At 39.3% G+C, this 22,473-nt stretch overlaps 1 protein-coding gene across 1 annotated transcript; it reads right to left on the bottom strand.

The window, feature by feature from the left end:
- Window positions 1-9,953: 9,953 nt before the first annotated feature.
- LOC117376552 (GTP-binding protein 1-like) lies at window positions 9,954-22,200 on the bottom strand. The gene is made up of 13 exons (XM_033973067.2): window positions 21,923-22,200; window positions 20,042-20,153; window positions 18,767-18,947; window positions 18,414-18,597; window positions 17,525-17,689; window positions 16,919-17,042; window positions 16,665-16,779; window positions 16,361-16,505; window positions 15,837-16,019; window positions 15,435-15,570; window positions 14,478-14,656; window positions 13,885-14,022; window positions 9,954-12,429 (listed from the first exon to the last, which is right to left on the bottom strand). The coding sequence occupies exons 1-13, from the start codon at window positions 22,097-22,099 to the stop codon at window positions 12,319-12,321; spliced, it is 1,950 nt and encodes a 649-aa protein (XP_033828958.1). The 5' UTR covers window positions 22,100-22,200; the 3' UTR covers window positions 9,954-12,318.
- Window positions 22,201-22,473: the final 273 nt, after the last annotated feature.

Genomic DNA, 22,473 nt, shown 5'->3' with positions numbered 1-22,473 from the left:
CCGAGCCGATCCACACGAAATGGTTTGATTTTCTAACTTTCTGTTGGTTAAAGCGACGATTTTGTGAAGCCCTGCGAGGTAATCGTTGTTGTGATTTGGGGCTTTACGAAACTAAACTGGAGAAAATTGGAACAAAAACTAGCAGAGAGTACTTCAACAGCTCTGTAATAACTGCAAGCCCGTTTCTAACACGGAGTTTGATGATGTCGTGATTTCAGATGGAGGGCAGGGGTTTAAATAACTCTAACTCACTGTTTTGGAAGAAATATCCCAACTATTATCCACAAATGTTGAGCTTTATCATTATTTGTTTGGGATTGGCTTCACACACTTACCGTATTAATCTCGTGTCTTAAAGGCCTTTCAGCTGACAACAATCACAGCTTTCTAAAACTTTTGCGAACAGTTAGTTTTGTTTATTTATACTGACAGAGAAGACGTTGAACTCTGTGCCAGTTTTTGTTTAGCATGGAAAGGCCCCATAATTCCAGAGATATTAACCATAAACCAGGTCAAACATCTGCATTCTGACAGTTAAAATATAAATTATAGACTGTGCAGTGGACAGAGCAGAGGATCTGAGACGGCGATCTCAAAGATTAAGATCCTTGGTGCGTTAAAGGCCACTTTTGAAAATGTGAATGGTTTTTACAGTAGAAGCGCCTGCCCTTTAAAATGCGCTGTAGCCGATGGACCGCGTATTGGCTGTCATTTCATGAACAGTAGGGGGCGCTACCCGGAGGAACAATATGAAATAACGTACAAAAAGAGAGAAGGGACAGGGTTGGGATTTGCCTGACAAGTCCAAAAATGATATGTCTATTTTTGATGTAGACAGAAATCAGTCTGGTTACCCACTCCCTCCATTTCCCTCAGAGTTCAATGCTTCACTCGATGATTCTGACAAAACTTGACCATGCGTGTCCCTGATCCACCTGTCAATCATGCCCATCTTAAAACACAGTAGATTCACCGGTGAAGAAGTGTGTATTGTAGTTACAGCAATCAGCAGTCTGACAGTTAACCACCAAATTCGACCACAGAAACATGTCCTCCAGCTCAATTTTACAGCAAACTGGAGAGTTATTAACGCTATAATGTCATTGAGCCTTCCATTTCTTCTATTTTGAACCTCCAGGCCGCGTCGTCTGACCTGTCCTGTGGCTCTATTGTAGTACCACAGACAGATTTGAGTGGGTCTGATGAGGTCCCTCTGGTCAACACTGCGGAGGTACCATGTTATTAAAACCCGGATCCTCACAGTTATTACGGGTTTGATCCTGCTGTCTGCGTCATGGTGTGAGCTGGAGACAGAGGACGCCCTGTGGAGTCACTGGAAATTAAAATACACATATCAGTACTAGAGGGTACATCTGATTTTTGTAATAAAGTAAGATTTGCCCCAGTACAGATAAAATGTAAAAGCAGCTCTTAGGGTCAAAATGAGACCACTGTGTACTGTCCGCATCTAATTATAATGAGATTTTATCTGCCACAAATCAGGAAGTAAAGTTGGTGTGCTGTTAGCATGCTTGTTGTTGTTGGCAGTAGCATGATGGAAAAACTGGCCTCTGAAAGTTGTGAAAAAAGTTCAGAATGTGTTTTGGAAGTTCAGGAATACCTTTTGGACCGCTGCAAACAGTTTAAAATGAACTAGCCGTGCATTTAAGAGACAATCTAATATTATGTTAATAATGAAACAGGCTTGGCAAAATACTGGATCCAATTGTTGTGATAATAAATAATTCAATTCGAACCTACCCAGTACAAAACCAATCATTTGTTCTGTTTGTTACGCTATTTAAATCCTGTTTATGGGACACATAATGAAGCATTCTTATATTCAGTTTTAAACATACTTTTGGTCAGCTTCACATTTCACATTTTCTAGCCTAAAATAATGTCTGCTTTTGGAAAACACTTGGTATTCAGATCTTGGAGTGTCCTCTGCTGTCAACAGTGGGAATGAACAATGACAATATAAACTAAGCCATTAGGTAGCATCTGGTGATGGTTTATGGACTTAAAAACTGAGCAAGAGAACTTCAGAGTTTTATCTGTGCTGCATCAAGGCAGAGAAAATTGATTTCTGAAGCTCACAGGGAGTTGACATTGCAAAGAAACAAGTGTGAAACCAAATACGAGTAATGATTGAAAGCTCAAAAAAGTCCAATTTGCATACTAAATGTCCTTTAACCTCCGCCTGTACCGGGAGTCCATGCCTCAAGCAGAAGAGATCAAGTATCTCGGGGTCTTGTTCATGAGTCAGGAAAGGATGGAGCGTGAGATTGACAGGCGGATCAGTGCAGTATCTGCTGTGATGGCGGTGCTGCGCTGGACTGTTGTGATGAAGAAAGAGATGAGTGAAAACGCAAAGCTCCGGATTTACTGGTCAATCTACATTGTTACCTTCACCTATGGTCGTGAGCTTTAGTCCAAAAGAACAAGATCGTGGACAGAAGTAGTCGATAGAAATAAATGAGTTTCCTCCACAGGCCTGGGCATTCCCTTAGCGATAGGGTGAGGAGTTCACTCAAATGTGAGGAGCTTGGAGTAGAGCCACTGCTCCACGTTGAGAGGAGCCATCGGGGTGGCTCAAGCATCTGTTTTGGATGCCTCATGAACACCTCCCTGGGGAGATGTTCCAAGCATGCCCCACCAGGAGGAAGTCCCCCCACTTTCTCTATAGTTTTAGATTATCTAGATCTAGATCTAACTCTAACCCTTGTCCATGTCATTCAGAGAGAAGAGCTGTGACCACAAAGCGCTTTGAACCAATACACGACTTAAACTGAATATTCTGCACTGACTCTGGTGAGTACAGAGGGGTTTCAGATCAATTTTATTAGTATACCACATTTAAAAACAACCTCAGCCGCTCAAAGTGCTACACATAAAAAGTCAATAACAACATTACAAATCTATCTATTCAGTCTTTATCATGGCAGACAGTGATGTACATACAGTTTGGGCTTAAGGAGCTTCGTAGTCAATTTGGCAAATCCAGAATGAACCGATGTCTCTCTCTCAGCCTTCCTCTGTGTTGTGTCTCCGTCTGCTTGGCGTAGCGGCTCTGCCTGCATTCAGAGCAGCACAGCTGGCAACCACGAGCAATCAACTGCAGTACAAGAGGCTCAGTAGTCCAACCACTCCTTGCCAATTTGTTTGTTGCTACTGCCATTGTTAATAACGCTAATGGTTCTCCACAGTAATAAATCCTAAACAAGGAAATGGAAAACCCTTATCTAGTCTGACTTAATATTGAATATATGGTGATGCATGTGATTCATGGAGCTGGCACTTCAGGATTTCTGTTGTCATTAAGTTCTAAGGCGCCTGGGAACATGAATAATTCTTATAAACCTCTAATCAATAAAGGCCATAACTGTCCTATTGAGCCACATTAAAGCATGTTCTTCCTCTGTTCTGAGGTGTAGTTGGACAGTGATAATGCCTTGTCCTCTCTGAGCCTGTCCTCTCTTCAGTTGAGTTATGTCTGCTGCTGCTTCTGAGGAGACGTTCCTGTGCTCTGTCTGTGTGGAGGTGGTCTGAGCTATTGGCTCAGCAGACCACAGCTCAGGGTCAACACGCTACTAAAGGAAAAGGTCACAGGGCCTAAACAAGAGAGGAAGAGGAGGAGATCTATTGGGAGCATGCCATACAGTGTGACCTCTGCCCTCATGTCCTGCCTGGTCTGTCCTCTTCCGTGGCACTGATGACAATATAGTGTGCTTGATGTGCTCTGTTCTAGAGCACAACAACCATGAGTTTTTATCTGTGGAGGAGGCATGTCGCAGGAGGTCCTCTCTGCTGCAGACTCAGGCTCAGAGTCAGCTCATGGTGGAGCAGAGGAGACAGAAGATCCAGGAGATCCAGAGCCTCCTGGAGCTGAGTGAGACAGAGACAGACAGAGAGAGGTCTGTGGGGCTGCAGGCCTTCACTGCTCTCATGCAGTGTGTTCAGAGATGTGTGAGGGCAGTGTGGAGCAAGCTCTGTCTGAGCTGGACAAGAATCTTTCTAAAGAGTTTAAAGTTCAGTTTAAAAAACTGCCTTTAAGATTAAAACTACTGAGCACGCAGCAGAGTGTGCTGTGGAGGTGACTTTGGATCCAGACACGGCTCATCCTGAGCTCATTCTGTCTGAAGATCTCAAACAAACATCACACTGAGGTGAAGGTCCCAGACTCTCCTCTCAGGTTTGATTGTTGTCCATGTGTTTTGGGAAAACAAAGTTTTTCTTCAGACAGGTTTTACTTTGAAATTCAGGTCAAAGGGAAAACAGACTGAGATTCAGAAGTAGCCCAAGAGTCCATCAACAAGAAGAGAAAGGTTGCTGCAGTTTTTATCTAAAAGTGATGATGTCATGACCTAGACCTGTGATATCACATTAAATCTCTGTAACATTAATGTGGTTAGCTGTGGTAACATTGTTTTACTTGTTATTCCAACACTGCCCAATTTAATCAAAACAATGGTTGAAAATGCATAGAAGTGTGAACACTCTCTCTGTGGGGTTGTTGGACCTGCCCAAACATGTCCCACTGCCTGCTGTGTGGGACACATTTCCTCAACACTTAAGATCAGCTCCAACTAAGTGCTCAGTGTGTTTAAATGTGGACTTAAAACATTGCTGTTTGCTTCAGCATTTACATTAAATTATGAGTTGTTGTATTTTCAGGTATTTATTGCATATTTATCTATTATCTTGCATCATGAATTGTTGTCATGCATTGTCTTCATTGTTCATGTATGTGTGTGCTTTGTGACTTTGTGAAGCACTTAGGGTTGCTTGCGCATGAATTGTGATTTACAAATAAATTTGACTTGCCTAACATGATTTTATTTGAAATTTTACTAAAAAAAATCTTGCCTTGTTTTTCCAAGTTTGACTATTTTGGTGAGGTTTACAATTCCTTGTTGGACATGGGCAGCAGATGACATACGTAGAGGTCCCATCCCATTACCTAGAAACCACAGGATGAACCAGGGCCAAGGCTCATCTAATTTACACAATAGTTTTGACAAATATACAAAATGACCCTTGGTCCATCCTTTAAAAAACAGCCATAAAAACACTATCCATTCATCATTTTATTAGATTTTTATCAAATTTAACCCTTTATTGGCCAATAAGCATAAAAACCTGATATATATATATATATATATATATATATATATATATATATATATATATATATATATATATATATATATATATATATATATATATATATATATATATATATATATATATATATATATATATATATATATATATATATATATATATATATATATTTATTTATTTATTTATTTATTTATTTATTATTATTATTATTTTGAAAACTTAAATTAGGGCTCAAATAGAACTACACCTTCTTGAAACACACATATCAAATATGTATAATATTATTATTTTCTTAAGTATTATTGTTTTTCTGTAGGAGAAAATTAAAGTTATTAATGTTTGCTTTTAATAGGATATGGTAATTATACATATAGATACACTTTTTTCCATGCTTCTAATGCACTATTTAAGAAATAATAAAAAGCATCTGAACCAGAAACAAAAAGTGCTTTTTTTGAAAAACATGAACATTTAATCTTGGGCATTGAAAAAGAAACAATGAATATTTATTGTGCTGTATTAAACTGTGATGGTGAAAAGACTGAGACCAGCTCACTAATCTAAGCATGGACTGCAAATAAGCAAAGAGTGGTCTTTGCATTTCTGTGCAAAATCATGCACCTCCTCTGGCTCTTGGTTTGGCTTGTAGTGAGAACGGGGTCTGAGGCAGATCTTGACCGAGGAAGGCACTTTCGTCTTTGAGTGTGAGAGTTCACCAGCATTTCACCCACCTCCACTATGAAGAGCCGCTTCCATTATGAAGAGCCACTTTCACTATGAGGAGCCACCTTTGGTGACTTTTACTGTTCTCTCTTGTTTGTCAACCTTTTTTCTTTTCTTTTTTTTTGCTACAATGTCTTTGATTTAAATGTAAAATATGAATTTAGTTCATTTCATTTTGCCACAACAGATAATGGTTATAAGTGTTAAAAACTATTTTACCATCAATCACAGGCCCATGCCAGAGCCTTCTACAGATAGTTAAATCATTGCATATGGAAGTTGGTGTTTTTGGTAAGTTGCATTAGTGTCAGGGCTACATGACAGAGTTGCTCCACCTAACAGCTTCAGGGAAGAAGCTGTCCTGGAGTCTGGTGGTCATGGCCTGTAGGTGACACAGCCCTCTGCCTGATGGAAGAGCTATAAAACGTCCATATGGTGGATGGGTAGAGTCCTCACTGATGCTGTAGGCCTTTTTCCTGCACCTGCTGCTGTAGGAGTCTTCGATGCAGGGCAGATCACAGCCACAGATGGGCTCAGTAGCTCTCATTATCCTCTGCAGGGCTTTCCTCTGGTGCTGTTGCTGCACCACACACTCATGTTGGGGGTGAGTATTCTCTCCATCTGTAAGTCAGGAGGGGTCCAGACCTGCGTTTCTGAGGTGCCTGAGAAAGTCGAGCCATTGATGTGTTTTCTTTAATATGCAGCTGGTATTGGACCAGGTGAGACTGTTCATGGATTTGGACTCTGGGGTATTTAAAGCAGGAGACAGTCTCTACCACATTTCTCCACTGATGAGGAGAACGGACCTGGATTCCCTACGAAAACCTATGATCATATTTGTTTTCTTTAAATGTATACACAGATTACATACTCCCTTATGTAGTGAGACTCCACTGTTGATGATGACCCGCACCGCTGCTGTGTCATCTGCAGTTTTCATTATGTGGTTGGATGCTTAGTGAGAAACACAGTCATGAGTGAGCAGAGTGTACATAAGAGGGGTCAAGACACAGCCCTGAGGCAAACCACTGTTGAGGCAGATGGAGGAAGATGTGACGTTGTGGATCTTTACAATTGGTGGCCTGTTGGTGAGAAAATCCAGAGTCTAGTTGCACAGTGCACTGCTTAAACGAAGGCGAATGAGTTTATTAAGCAATGTCTGTGGGATTAATATTAAATGCAGAACTGAAGACCAAAAAGAATCCTGTTTTAAAGATGGGTGAGAGCTATGTGAACCAGCCCAGATATGGCCTCAGCGATTTTTGCAATAGCCGTACTGATGGATGTTCGCAGCCACATTTATGGACCTCTTTATTTCTGCTATTACCAGCCTTTTGAAACATTTCATGATGGTTGACGTCAGAGCCACAGGGCGGTAATCACTGAGGGTCGACACTGTGCCACACTTTGGGACAGGTGTAATGCTAACTGTCTTGAAACACTCTGGCACCACCTGTTGGCTGTTGAAAATGCCAGGAGGTACCTCAGAGAGTTCATGGGCACAGGTTTTGAGAGCTCGCCCAGGCGATTCAGGTGAGATGATTTGTGCTGTTAAACAAGTCGCTCTCAAATAACATTACAGGCACAAGCTAGCTAGCATTAGCCATCTGTATTTCAGTTAGTCACTCACCTTTTTTTTTGAAAATTAGACACCTAATGCTCACACACCCATGAAATATGTTATTCAGGTACATTTTTACTTTTACAATTTTTTTCTTGAGTTTGCAGACAGTCTAAAAATACATTTGGTGCTAGTGTCACCATGGAAACTGCTGAACATTCCGCCATAGACATACATGCAGTCCCAGCAGCGTGATATCACTGCAAAGTATCAATAAAAAAAACATCCTCCCATCATCATAGACCTGCACTGGCTTTATTTCTAATTGGACATTTTCACTTTCATCAGATGAAGCATGTGGTGACCTGTTCCTCATTAGCGCTTTGAGTCTGACCTGTGTTTTTAAATCCAGGAAAAACGCTTTGAACGCCGTGTTTTGGAGATTTTAAAGATGAAGTTTGTGACATGATCAGCACTTTTCAAACCTGCAGAATGAGGAACAGCTGTGAGGGACGCGTAATGAGTTTGGATTCAGGATCAGACCAACCAGGATCACAGGGAGGGCTGCTGATCACAATCTACTAAGAAATGAAGAATGATTAGTCAGCAGAGATGGGTACAGTATCCTGATTACACTCAACACTTCACTTTTTAGCATATATTTTAACATTTTAGATCACCGTGTTACCTTTTATTGCTTTAAAAATTCTATATTAGTCAAAAAACTATGTATTAAAATGTCAAATATGTTTCAGTTTCATTTTTTATGCTTTTAGTCCACTTGCACTTTGTGTTAAGTTACTCCCCCTTCAGAGCATTATCACATCACAATCAGTGTATCCCACTAAAGAAACTGCTGCATATCGCATGTTTCTTGCTGTTGTACATTTATGAAAAATGGCTGTGCAGATGCTTGAGGGACAAGCTCGTCAACCGTAAATTTGGGGGCCCAGGGCAGGAAGCCTCATATGGGCCCCCTCTAATATAAATGAATAGACAAAGGTTCTGATTCTGGGTTGTTGGGTTACAGCATCACAGGGCCTGGAAGAGATTGCAAGATTACTTTTTTGATGAAGGAAAAATGTTATAACAAGCTCCACAAAGTTGATTTTGTGCAATATGCCCTGTTTAATTAAAATGTACTTCTCAGAGTACTTTTCAGATCCCGTACTTTTACTCCTACTAAAGTAACATATATTACTTATATATTGCTATTATAATATTTCTTTTATTTGGCCTCTCCTTCTCTGTCCTACTCTCCTCCTCTGTCTCCTCTTTTCTCATTCTCCTCTTTCTTCTCCTCTCTCCTCCTCTGTTCCTCTCCTCAGAGCTCAAATTCACAAACACAAAGTAGGGAACAGAGAATCAAGCTTGATTGCGAGACTCTGCGTCTTTTCACCAACGTGAGAATGAAAAAGTGACAGGAAAGTGAAAGATGGAGGGAGAGACGAGGAAGGAGGAAGAGCGGTTATCCTCTCCTATGAACAGGTGCGCTATTGTTCATCTCTCACAAACAACTTCATTATAAGTCCTGGTTTAGTCCTGGTTCAGCCCTTGTCAAGACCTTCAATTATAGTAGTAGTAAAGGCAGAAGTAAGTAGTAGTAGTAGTAGTAGTAGTAGTAGTAGTAGTAGTAGTAGTAGTAGTAGTAGTAGTAGTAGTAGTAGTAGTAGTAGTAGTAGTAGTAGTAGTAGTAGTAGTAGTAGTAGTAGTAGTAGTAGTAGTAGTAGTAGGGGTGAACCAGGAATAAACCAGGACTAAATTAAGCTATAAAGGTTTTGTCCTATTTTTGTCCAAATTATCTTGTATTTCTCCAAATTATATTTGATTGCAGTTAGTATATTTGACTATAATCACTCAATAAAAGTTACATTTTTTTAAGTGACTCTACATTTCAGTTTTCCTTGCCAGAAATCTTGTTAAAACCCTCATGCATTTTTTTTTTTAAATCTATAGTTAATACAACACTGACCCCTGGTGGATAAAAAGGAACTGTACTAAATATTTATCTAGTTGCATCATAAATGATTTAACTAATAATATTAAAATGTAGAGATTAAATGTACACAGCTAAGATCATTATATTTAAGATGTTGCTAAAAAACAATAAATAAAATACAAAAAAAATTAATAATAATAATAATAATAATAATAATAATAATAATAATAATAATAATAATAATAATAATAATAATAAATGTAAAAATATATATATTTTCCCACTGTGGCCTTTAATTTATTTATTTTTTATTTTTTTTACTGAAAATCATGACATCATGCTGGGGAATGCCATAAATGTTACCAAGCATGATGTCATACACTGGGCTAAAATCTCCAATATAGACAGAAAGAAATGTCTTGCCTGTAAATTGTGCATGAAATAAGTTGGTCTAATGTTCCAGACAGGACAAGCATTTAGAGAATCTGCTAATATTTGCAGATTTTGAAAGATTATGGACTAATGAATGGGACTGAAAGGTGGACACTACAAACCTAGAATGTACCGTTATTTACAAGCATAACACTTAAGAGTACAAGTGATGACATTTTTTTCTATGACATCTTTATTTAAAATCCTTTACAACACAAACGTCGCTGCATCATCAACCGCAGCTTCTGTACAGGTTTTTTTAACTCACAAAATGTTTCTTTCATGTTTAAGAAAATAGGTCTTAAAAGGGGTGGGCTTTGGCATTTGTGCTCTTTTATAAACTCTAGAATCAAATGGTTTAGAAAAATAAGCCCAAAAACATGAACTCTTAGTGACAGGAAACAGGGTCTGCCTACAAAAAAGAGACACTTAGCTTGGCACAGTTTCAGATGACACGAGTTCACAAAATTTGAGATGAGACCTTTTTTGGACATAACAGATACAGATCAATCTTGGGGTTTTTAATTTGTTTTTTTTTAAATACTGAGATGGTTAAAACTAAATATAAAACAAATAGACTGCTGATTGATCGTGTGCCCTTAACAGTCCAAGAAACATGATACCAATTTACCTAAACCTAAAACTTTTTGAGCCAAGGAGAGTGACCATAGCAAGTTATAACTAGACCTGTCAAGATAATTACTATACCGACTTCAATCATTCAGTACATGATAGAACGATCTTTCAGACTCACGAAGAGGAGGGACACTTTTGTCCTGAGGTCCCTTATTCACCTCACCTCTCTTATTCAAGGTGCCCTGAAACAGAATCTTATGACTCTACATGTTGAGCTGCATGGACTTTTGTTTGAGCTTTCTGTTATTATTGTATTTTACTGCTCATTGTGCTTAAACTGCGCCTCTGGGATAAATAAAGTGATACTGATTGATTGGTTAGTTGTAGTATCCAAGGTGTCATAGAGCAATCCCTAAAAGTGTTTAATTGTGCTATTTTTTTATTGCTGGCTATATTTTTACAACTTATAAAACCAAGATAATCCCAGGGAACCTTTTTCTGAGTTTCTGTGTCAATGGTATTAAAGTAGTTTCAATATTATCTTGTATCATGTTATTTTTCTGTTGCAATATTTGATGCTTCATAATTTGGTATTGTGACAGATCTAGTTATTACAGAGCAGCAAGAAACATGGACATTTAGTGTTATTATTGAAAAAACAACTTTGTGTGTAATCATTTTACTAAAATGTAGTTAAGATCATTATATTTAACATTTTACCAAAAATCATTCCTAGTTTTCCCAAATTTGACCACTTGAAGTGAAGTTTATAATTTTACATCCTGGTTGGACACGGGCAGCAGATGTGACATAGAGGTAAATCCATAACTGTTACCTAGCAACAGCAAAGTTAACAAGAGCCAAAGCTTGTCTAATTTACACAATAGTTATTTGACACGTATCTTCTTAAATTAATCTTTAAGCTGTTAGAAGAAACGTGTCCCTTGTACTTAAATTATTGCTGCATTTTGGATGAAACTTTCATTTCCAACTTTTATTTTTCAACTTTTTTCCACAAACTGCCACTTAACTGATGTAAAACTAAGAGAATTATTATATATTCACAACCAAACCAAATAATTACACAATATAAAAACCCGCTATATATATTTTAAGCTTCATCTGGGTCAAATTTGGTAAAACTCTCCAACCAACTGACCAACTGTGCAGATTATGAGCAGACTCATCATGGCAGCCCTAAAAATGCATTAAACATTTGTTCCTGCTCAGAGGGTTTTTCAGCATGGGCCCTTTTCACACTGCTGTCTGGATAGTTCTGGTTGTCTAAAAAGCGCAGGTATGCTCTTTCCCGCTCTATTCATTGTGTATTGTTAATTAGCCCAGCCGTGCTAAAATAAATCAATTTCTAAATGTCTCTACGCAGAAACCAAGTTACATATGGATGAGCACAGACAACATGTTAAGATCTTTACTACAATGTAAATACTTCACTGGAGGAAACTTCTGTGTTTAGTGAAGCTGGTATGTGAGTCTCAAAGCCAGCGTTAACCTGAATAAAATCTCAAAATACAACATAAACAACTGTATAAAAAATACATCTAAGTCAATTGTTTTTCATTGTAAGATAATTCAGATTGTAGCACTATTTTATCATCAGTATTTAATTTTAATTTCAGTTAGTATTAGCTTCAAGACACAAATTACACACAGAAGTTTCATCTGTTATAATAAAGGTCTTAACATGCCATCTGTGTCTTGATGATTTATTTTAGCACAACTCAGCTAATTCCTCATAGAAAAGGAAAGGATGGTGCAGCAAGAGCAGATTGGCACATTTGCAAGAACCAGAACTAGCCATACAACAGCGTGAAAAGGGCCTATTGTATGTTTTTCCTCGCTCTTTGTCTGTTCTTGTAAAAGGCACAGTAGTCTTGGTTATTGGCTATTCATTGGTTGTGGTTTTAAAGGCACAGTGGTCCAGGTTATTGATCAGTTGGTTTTAGGCAGTCCCGGCTCCAGTGGACACAGGTGTGGACATAGGCGCTACGCTTAACCCTTTCGATCGATGTCTGTTCCCTCCTCTCCTGCGACCAGCGCCCCCTGACTTCAACTGCAAAAAACACATAAATACAAAAATAAACAAAGTAGTTGGACAAATGGAAAAAAAGTTTGAAAATGCCCCTGAAATCCAAGTCTCCAAACTGGGTAAAAGGAAGGTTAGAAATGGTGATTCACTGACTATTACTCTTTATGGATTTTAAAAAATAATATGCAGTTTTTACTCCTGATGCCCAACCCGATTCATACTGTTTTCATAAGTGTAGCTCTTCAACTTCTACATATTTATTTGGATTGGATCCAAAAAGCTGGGAAAAGGTGGTTTCAAAGAGATTTTATGCTTATGGAGGTGTTAACTGCTAACACATGAGATATTTAGATCACCATGTTACTTTTTATTGTTTTGAAAAGCGCTATATTCACTGAAAACAAGATATTAACATGTTTTACAAGTGTCACTTTAGTTTTTGAAGCTCTAAGTCGGCCTTCCCTTTGTTCCCTCTTCAGAGCACTATCACAATCACCGTGCATAAGATTTTGCATAATACCCCCTCTTTAATGATTATGTGACAATTTATATTTAACATCCTTTCAAAGAGCAATTGTCAGTTGACTACTTCCTTATGGTAAAATATCAGGAGTTCAGGTACATTCACTGAAGCATTAACACACTGGTCTGATACATACATACATTATAGACGTCAGCAGACTTGGCTTTGTGCAGTGAAGAAATAAATACAATCAGATGGAGCACGATTCAGTATTCTGTATCCAGTAAGGTATTTCCACAGGGATATAGGAGGAAATCAGAGGGTTCAACTCCCATCCTCCACCCAATGTGATGTCTAACTAAAGTGAAATCATTTTTTCAATTATACTATTCCAAAGACAATGATTCTTGTCAGTTAAAATGATTTTAAGACATGAGTTTAATATAACAAATTTGTCAATCCCAAACAAATAATGATAAGGTTTAACATTTGTGGACCATAAATTTGAATACTTCTTTCAAAAACAGTTAATCTCCCATAGAAGTGTATAAACCCCTGCCCTCCATCTGAGATTATGACATCATCTATCACACCGCTGGACCAATCAGAGACAGAGCAGAATTTGAGACTTTCACGATAAGAGTCTAAAGCTCAGACCTGTTTTTACTTTGACATTCAGCGGTTTAGTGTCATGAGGGAAACACATGCATAATATAACAAGGCAGGATGCTCCTCTGTGGGCGTGGTCTGAACTGTACCTGGATCTCCTGGTTTAGAGCGCCCTCTGTGGCCGCCTGGAGCAGCACGGGGCACAGAGGAGAGAGGGGTGAAGAGAGAACATTATATTTACAAAATGTATAGCTATATTTTCAGATTTTGACACTTTTTTGTGCTTTCTATGCCAGATGCCCTCCCAAACACAATCCATTGATCTAGTCTTTTCTTTTTGTATTAAGAAGTAGGTATGTAAACATGTTATTGATGGATGCAAGAGTAAGAGGATGATGTTTGCTCACCTGTATCTGTGAGGAGGTGGGACTTCCTGGTCGCGCTGCAGACGAAGCCTCCTCATTGGCTGTTCCTTCCCTCTTCCTGTAGGTCTGGGATTTTGCCTGCTGAGCTTTGGCCGCTTGTGTGCTAACCGACTGAAGTAGCTGAGACAAAACAAGGCAAATACATTAATTCACTTTTACTACCTTGGAACTTTGTTATATGCTAACTGTACTAAACAGCTGTTAGTCCATAGTTGTTGAAGTTGTAGTGGTAGTACAAAAGTTTTCAAAAAGTTGTCAACTGAACATAGGCTACACTGTCTACAGCTCAAATTTGATCATAGTCCAGAAAAATAACAAGAATTTCCTCACTAGTACAAACAAGTCCCACCATTACTGACAAACAAAAGTATTGTTCAGGCTGTCATGTACTGAACGATAAGTCAATATAATTTCGATTGTGAGGGGCCTAACAGGACAAGGACAAGTAGCAGTACAAGTAATATCTTGGTGATGGTTCCCACAGCTTTGGTCTATTAGTAATATCTTTAGTGGTAGTATTAGCTGCAGTAATAGTAGTAGCAGCAGTAGTAATAGTAATAGTAGCAGTATAGTACCTTAGTGATGGTGCCCACAGCCTTGGTCCTTCCCTCCCTGAACACCAGTTTCTGTTCTGGGTGCAGATATTCTGGAGTCTTGATGAATCTGAAGTGAACCGCAGCTTTATCTCCGGTCCTCAGACAGTCTTTGTTCATGCTCAAGATGGTGGCTGTCTGTCGGATACTGCCGCAGTGAACTACAGGAGGAGAATGAGGGATTTTTATAAGAAATCTATAAACATAAAATCTGATTATTTCTATTACAATGTCCATTCTCCTGCTATATGGTCACATTTTTACATAGCATTTGTCCACCTTCAAGGCACTCAAAGCAATTTACCGCTTTATATTTATCCAGCCACACCACAACATCTGCAGATTTGACCTGCTCCCACCTCAATTAATGGTGTACAGTACTATATAACATTTCTGGTGGAGAGGACACTACCTGCTTGAGCCAATAAAGAGGTTATTGGTGGTTTTCAGATTGTAAACTGTGATGATGTAATTCTCCCAGATAGGGAGACAGATTTCACCATAGATTACATTGTATTGCCATGAAATACCTAAAAGATAAATGCACAAATGTTGAACCTGATCATTTCTATTAGTGACTAGAGCCATGGGTTCACTGTATTACAACAAAAACTTGCATTTTAACTACTAATTTTAGCTGCCCCCATTTGTATTCGGTGTTATTGATCTATAGAATGTTGTGATGTCATCTGAAACCTGGAGCCTGGAGTGTTCCAGAATGAACCATTTAACTTTTCTTGCATTTATTTAATTATGTGAACTTTTATTGTTCTAAAAATACCTTAAAAATCTTCCTATGAGCAAGTCAGTTCTTCACAGAGTAATTGTCAGACCCTCCGACAGAAAAGTTACATAGGGCACATTGAAACTACAGGGATATAGGTAGATGGGAGAGCATCTAACATACAGGAGGAGGCTGGGAGGGCATCTGACACATACCCATGGCCTGGTAGCGGGGGGATATCGTGGTTGGATGATGAAGGACGATGATCTCTGCTTCAAACTCCCATGTGGCCTGAGGCTGCAGCTTCGGAGACACCATCACCATGCCCTTCCTGATCGCTGACCGCTTAATCTGAACACACAGAAGAACAAGTCAGTTAACAAAGTTAAAGTGGGACTAAACACCTAAACTCCACCTACAAGCAGATTTCAGATAGAACTGCTAAACTGCACAGTATCTGGAGGACTAAAGTAGAGAGTGAGAGAAGTGGGCAGAGTCTGTGGGTACAAGGTGATTGGTCTAACATGTACACACACTTCCAAACTCCACTGACTGTTTTGTGTTTAGTTCCTCTTTAGTATTGTAGGCACAAACTGAATGAAAACTTGAATCTTGACCTTTTTGAGAGCGAATGAAGCAGTTTGCCCTCCTCTGACCTCCCTCACGGGCATCCTCTTTCGGTGGATGGATTTCACTGCGATGGGGGCGAAGGTTCCTAAAGGGTCCGGACCGAGGAGGAGCATGTCGTTCAGACGTATCAATCCACGTAAAGTAGTCCCTGATACTACTGTTCCTACGCCCTGAGGAGAGAGAGAATAAGGTTTGGGTTTTTATGTGGATAAGGAAGTAACAAATAAAAAACTTAAAGAATTTGTCAAACAATTAAAGGAACTTCAGGACACTTTTTTTAAGATATGAGATAGACATGTTCAAATTAAATAGAGTTTTTACTGATAACAACTGTAATGCTTCTTCTTAATTACAAAAACAATGGACATGATGTCCCATTTATTTATGTTATATGGTATTTAGCTTGCAAGATGTTAGCTGAGCTAACCTATGTGAATGAATTAACCAGTTGTTAGACTGAATGTATTTTCTGAGTGCAGATTAGGCGATTCCTGGTGGTCTCTTCTCTCACCGGGACAGAGTAGGTATCGTCAATCTGGAACTCAGCTGGCTCATCTGTGTTAAAAGTGGTCCGTGACGAGAGCAGATTCAGGAACATCTTCAGCAGGTCCATGTTTTCACCGGTCACATTTGAGATTTGGAAAATTGGACACACTCTGAAATTTAAAAAACAACACTTACGGTCACAGAAATTTCATGTATCCCATATGAACTTGTGCCAAGCCCCTCTCATGTCACCACCATTTAAAACATGGCATGGTCCTTTAGGTTAAACTAGTACTAAATCAGAAGTAAACCAAAACTAAGAGCTATACCTCTCTGAGCTGAAGTTTGATGCTGTGACAATGACGTCGTCTTTGTTCTGTACCAAAACTGGAATTTTTCTACAGCCGGGAGACTTCAGTAACCGCTGTAACAACTTTAACGTCTCTGTAAAGAAAAGCAATCATCAGATCTGCATCCTCTGCTCCATCTGACCCTCTCCTCTGTGTCCTCTGTTACATCTGACCCTCTTCTCTGCATCCTCTGTATCCCCTGCACCATCTGACCCTCTCTGCTGTATTTTTACCTTGTAGGATGTTGGCTGGACACATGTCTATTTTGGTAACCACCACAAAAACAGGGACGTTCAGAGCCAAAGCAAGTCCGAGGTGCTCTTTGGTCATGCCCACGATGCCTGCATTACTGCCCACCTACACAAAATATAAAATAAACAAGTATCACTATGTTTGCAGGGGAATGTAATAGAATGTTTTAAACAGAATTTAAAGCTACCATCTGTGATTAGACTAGCCAGCACACCCCGTTGTATTCTCCCATATCACCACTAGATGCTATTAACGCTACTGCAGTCTGATAGTGCCTGAAGAAGAGCAGAGAGCAAAGGTGAGTCTGAACAAAGGCCATTAGGGGGGGGCTTGGTGGTGAGGGGGTGCCATCTATTAGTGAAAAAAAAACAAAAACTTGCAGATGGTAGCTTTAAAAGGACTTATACAGGTTTATACCAGGCTTAAACCAGGGACAAACTAGGTCCAAACTAGGTCCAAACCAGGTCCAAACCAGGTCCAAACCAAATATAAACCAGATCTTAACCAGATCTAAATCAGACCTAAACCAGATCCAAACCAGGTATAAACCAGGTCTAAATCAGGTCTACACCAGGTCTTGTTTGTACCATGAGCATGCAGAAGTCAGGCAGATGCCCGGTCATCCCAAACACTGTGGTCTTGAGGTACTTCTCGTGTCCAGCCAGGTCAATAAATGTGATGATTTTAGAGGATTTCTCACAGATCTTTGTCCAGTCCAGGCTCCCCCCGTGACTGTCTGGTTTGTTCACCACCTGCAGGTAAAGGATAAGGTCGGATTACGAACATGAAACGTGTCTTTTTTTTTTTAATTAGTTGAATAGTCAAAAAAAATTTTTTATTGTGCATTGACATTCAAGGTTCAAGGTTATTTTATTGATAAGCTGCAATAGCAATGAGGTCCAAATGTTTATGCATTAAGGGTCCATTTTAGGTGCACTATGCACTGTTAAAAGTACAACAGACACTTAAAAAACTTAAAAAATACCACAACTTTGCTCTTTATGGATTTTTTTTTTTTTTTTATGGAACTTGTTCACTCACTGCCGGAAACTAACTAGTCAAATGAAACTGACTCAAGAGTCTAACAGTTGTTGCTATTGTACACTGGGACATTCTTAAATAAATAAATGTTTATGTTAATTATGGTGACTAGAGGCTTCTAGACAGAAGATATTTACAAATAAATTGTATTATTTGATGTTTATGTTGATGTTTATTGCTTTTGACATTTTGAATTAATATTGCCATAATGTCTTTGTTCTAAAATTGTCTTTTTGTAAATGTTTTACAGTCTGTATAGTCCAGATAACAATTACAATTATCAAACTATAACTACGATTATTTTTTATAGTAAACTAATTACGATTAGGTGATTAGCCCTACTCCCCTTGCCCGTGATTACCTGTATCCCTCCCTCCCCTGTGGTACCTGTCACTCCCCTATCATTACCCCCCCTCCCCGTAGCGCCTGCGGTACCTGCCCTTCCTGATCGAAGCCCAGGATGTCGTTGCCCACACTGCTGGTGCGGCCGCTCTCCATCTCGTGTTTGTGTCTGAACAATTTCTGTCGAGCGAAGCCTCTGCCATTGTCAAGCTCCCCGTGAGTCAGGACCCCAAGGAGGGTAGACTTCCCTGCGTCCACATTCCCCACAACAGCCACTCTGAGAAGAGAAGCAGAGAGGGTCAGAACACAGCTGGACCAGGACTGGGCCTGGACAAAACCAAGATTGACCAAAGTCTAAACCAGGACTAAAACCAGGGATTTTAGTAGGACAACATCTGACACACAGGGATATAGGAGGACAGGAGGGCATCTGACACAGTACCCACCGGACCTCGAGGAAGTCCTGCTCCCCGACCCTCCTACGGATTAGATAGTCTCGGACTTGGCCCCCGGATTCGGGTCTCTCTCGAAGCAAGACCAGGTCTGCATCGATGGTCTCACATAGAGAGTGCACCGTGGCAACAGACGCCTCCATGTCCAAAGCATTCAGACCATAGTCCCCACCATCTGCAAAAACACATGGTTAAACCAGGACTAAACCAGGACTAAACCAGGACTAAACCAGGACTAAACCAGGACTAAACCAGGCCGGTACTGCACCAGGACTGCAGGACTAATTAATAAACCCAATGTTATCTTCCAATGTCTGAACATGGCTCCAAACCACAGACTTTTCAAATAATTTGATAGTGAATAAACTAAAATTGGGAGAGATTGCACAAGATTAATTAGTCTGAGCAAAGCACTAAACTGCTAATCTGAGGAGAGAGAAATTAAATTTTTGTTTAATTTAAATTTGTTTCATTTCGCATGGATCACTGAAATAAACTGATTGAACGATCCTGTTTGTTTCTGGCTCAAGACATAACCGAGGACGAAACTGATTTCCCCCTGTATAAAAAAAAAGAGATGATTTGCCCGGTTATCAAGAAGTTCTTGAACAATTATGTCTTTATGTATACATAGAAAGACAGAACATTTTGACCAAATGCCCTGAATAAATTAGAAAATAGGATGTTTAAAGAATATATTTAGTCGTCTTATTGTATTTAAAAGTCCTCAGCATTGGCCCACAGACAAACAGTTGACTCATTTGACAGTGTGTCTGGACTGTAGGACACTGGAGCATTTTGTTGTGGAGTTATTCCGGTCTCAGCTGTTTGTATGTGGGGTCATAGGTCAAAGAAGAGATGATCAGATTTCCCAAGCTCAGCAAAAGCCCTGCAACAACTTCATGTCTCTGAATGATGAGGGATTTCAAGGAACTGCTGCTCATAGGTTAATTAAACTGAAGTTGTAAATGTATTAAAACAGCTTATAATGGTATTTAGTGGATGTGTTAGACTAGCACTGGAAACAAACGAAAGAGCAGTTGAACTGCCATTGTGTTCTTTGGCAAGACTCTTCACCCAGTCTGTGTTTACATAATTGTGGTTTTGCTTCAGGTTTTAAGACAGACGAGCCCCTATATCATTGTTTTTTGTTTTTTTTCCCAATAAGACAATTTTTTTTAATTGACTGGAGCAATGTAATAACAAAGGCTCTTTGATACAGGTGTCAGGTCTTTTAAGTGTCTGTAACTTTGGGATCAGTGTTTTCACCTGAGCCCATTCCGATGACATAGATTGTCTCTCCACTGCCCTCCTCGATCCGCTCACGTAGGTGTCGCAGTAAAGCATCGTACTGTTTGGCATTCGGACTCACCAGGAGGAACTAAAAAGCAATCAAATCACAGGCAATTTGTGATTTTTAGAAAATTTTGCACAACAAGTTTGTCAAAACATGATAGTAGGCCATTTGTCGCACTCAGTGATAATATACTTAAGAAGCACCAGAAGTAATAGAACAGCACTAACTGGTCAGAGCAGTCAAAAACCACTGTCATCCACTTTCGCTAAGGTCAATTTTTACAAATACAAAATCTTGAATCCACATCCTTTGGCAGCACATTGTTTTCATCAAATGTATATTCAACTTGCTGTGCATCTCCATCTGCTTATAACCACTGAATAATAACCAAAGTAGGGCTGGGAAATTAATCAGATCTATTTGATTAATTGAGATTTTTAAAAAACTGATAAATCGTGAAATTGAGAATTATTATGAAGTTTACTTTCTTACTTGCAAAGCAGCATTATTGTGTAATTACATTTAGATATCTATACAAATGTAATTTAAGACAGTTTACAATTTCTTAAATGATAGCATATGATAAAAGTGAAAATGTAAAGAGCTTCCGCCATTTGAAAAACAAGCAGTTCCTGCTGACTTAGATTAAAATTGGTAAAAATTGTAATCATCCAGTGTGTGTAGGAAATAAAATAAAAATATATAAATTAAGATTTTACACTTTGGCCACATCAACAAGCCCTAAGCCAAATTATATAAGAATATGCAGGCTTTGTTTAACATGTATCAGAGTTAAATATCCTACATATAATTAAGGTTAAGGTACATTTTTATTGTTTCCATAGAGAGAAATTTGTCCTCTGCATTTTGCCCCTCTGGGGGCATCATAGTGCAGTGCCCGGGACTCTTTGTGATATTGTTGCTAGGCTTGATCAGGACTACATTAGATGGAGGATTGTACTTATGGTACATGTTGTGTTGTATTGATGGGGCAAACTGGACTGCCCAGAGGAAACCCACCCAGACACAGCGAGAATATGCAAACTCTCCACAAAAAGGCCCAGGCAACCCAGAACCTTTTTGCTGTGAAGCCTGATTTCTAGCCACTCAGCCATAGTGCTGTGTTTGAATATTTACTTTTTAATATTTTATTGTACAAATAAAAAACTAATTATTTGTCCAGTTTTTGACATTTTGTTTGATCTACACTGTTCCATCTAATTCCCCTTGTGATGTGTCAATAATGTTGACAAATGTTTTTCCTGTCACTACTTTTTGTCTTGTCCCATGATTTGTACCATTCCCGTGCTCTCTCTCTCTGAGGTTAGTGTACAGCAGCAGTGGGTAAACTCCAGCTGGACACAGTTTAAAGGCACAACATACGTGTCAGTTTCTGCAGAGCCAGCACAATATCCCACAGTGCAACGTCAACACCACACGCCACATTTTATCCAACATCAATTTATCGATTTAATCTAGGTCTTTGTGGTTCCATTCTGCACAATTAAACTTAATCAGTTGCGATTTTTAAAAAAATAAATGAATATTATATTTTTTAGCATATAAATTTGAACTTTTACGTTGTCAGCTATAGAGGACAGTGCATTTGTAATTTGACACGACTATTACTGACAAATCATAAACTAACCAACATTGTTTAATTAATTATAGATAAAAGAGTTTGTGATGGCATGAGCTTAAATGTAGGACCATCTATCAATCTGAATGGGACTTAATTTGTGCAAAAAATAAATAAATCTATGAAATTAAAAGCAAAATCTAGTTACTTTAAAACCAAATTTGCATTCAAAAAAGTTTACACAGAGTTGGTTCAGAGTTTAGAGGGGGCCCACTTTATTGGTAAGGTCCAGGACGTCCGCGGACTCCCCGTTGGGCTCCTCGCCGCCTTCGGAGCGCTCTTCCTCGGATTCAGCTCCGTCCCCGGCTCGGTCTGGGGCAAATATGGACGCAGGAACCACCGTCTCCGCCGTGTCCACCGCCCCCGGCTCCGAGGCCTTTAACGACGCCATATCAGAGCTCAAAACCGCGGAAAAGGTGAGAAAAAAGTGACTTCAAAATAAAAACAAACTCACTCTACCCGTTCCGTGTCATTGGTGCACTGCGCATGCGTGAGCCGGACTGTTCCATTTTAGTACGGTGAGCACACAGGGACAAAAGGCAGACCTCTCGTTAATTATATTTAATGGGGTTCAGAGGTGGAAGTGTGGCTGTTGGAGACAAGCTTCATTAAGTGGAACTAAACAGTAAATCCACCTTTTTACTACGACTTCCTTAATGTTTTCCAGTCAGGTTTTAGGCTCCACCACAGCACTGAGACTGCTCTTATCAAGGTGACAAATTACATCCACCTGAACACTAATGCAGGCAAAGTTTCAGTCTTGTT

Source organism: Periophthalmus magnuspinnatus, chromosome 1 (genome assembly GCF_009829125.3).
Source record: "Periophthalmus magnuspinnatus isolate fPerMag1 chromosome 1, fPerMag1.2.pri, whole genome shotgun sequence".
Lineage (NCBI taxonomy): Eukaryota > Metazoa > Chordata > Actinopteri > Gobiiformes > Gobiidae > Periophthalmus > Periophthalmus magnuspinnatus.
The sequence above is the reverse complement of the archived record's forward strand: the minus strand, read 5'-3'. Positions and strand labels throughout refer to the sequence as shown.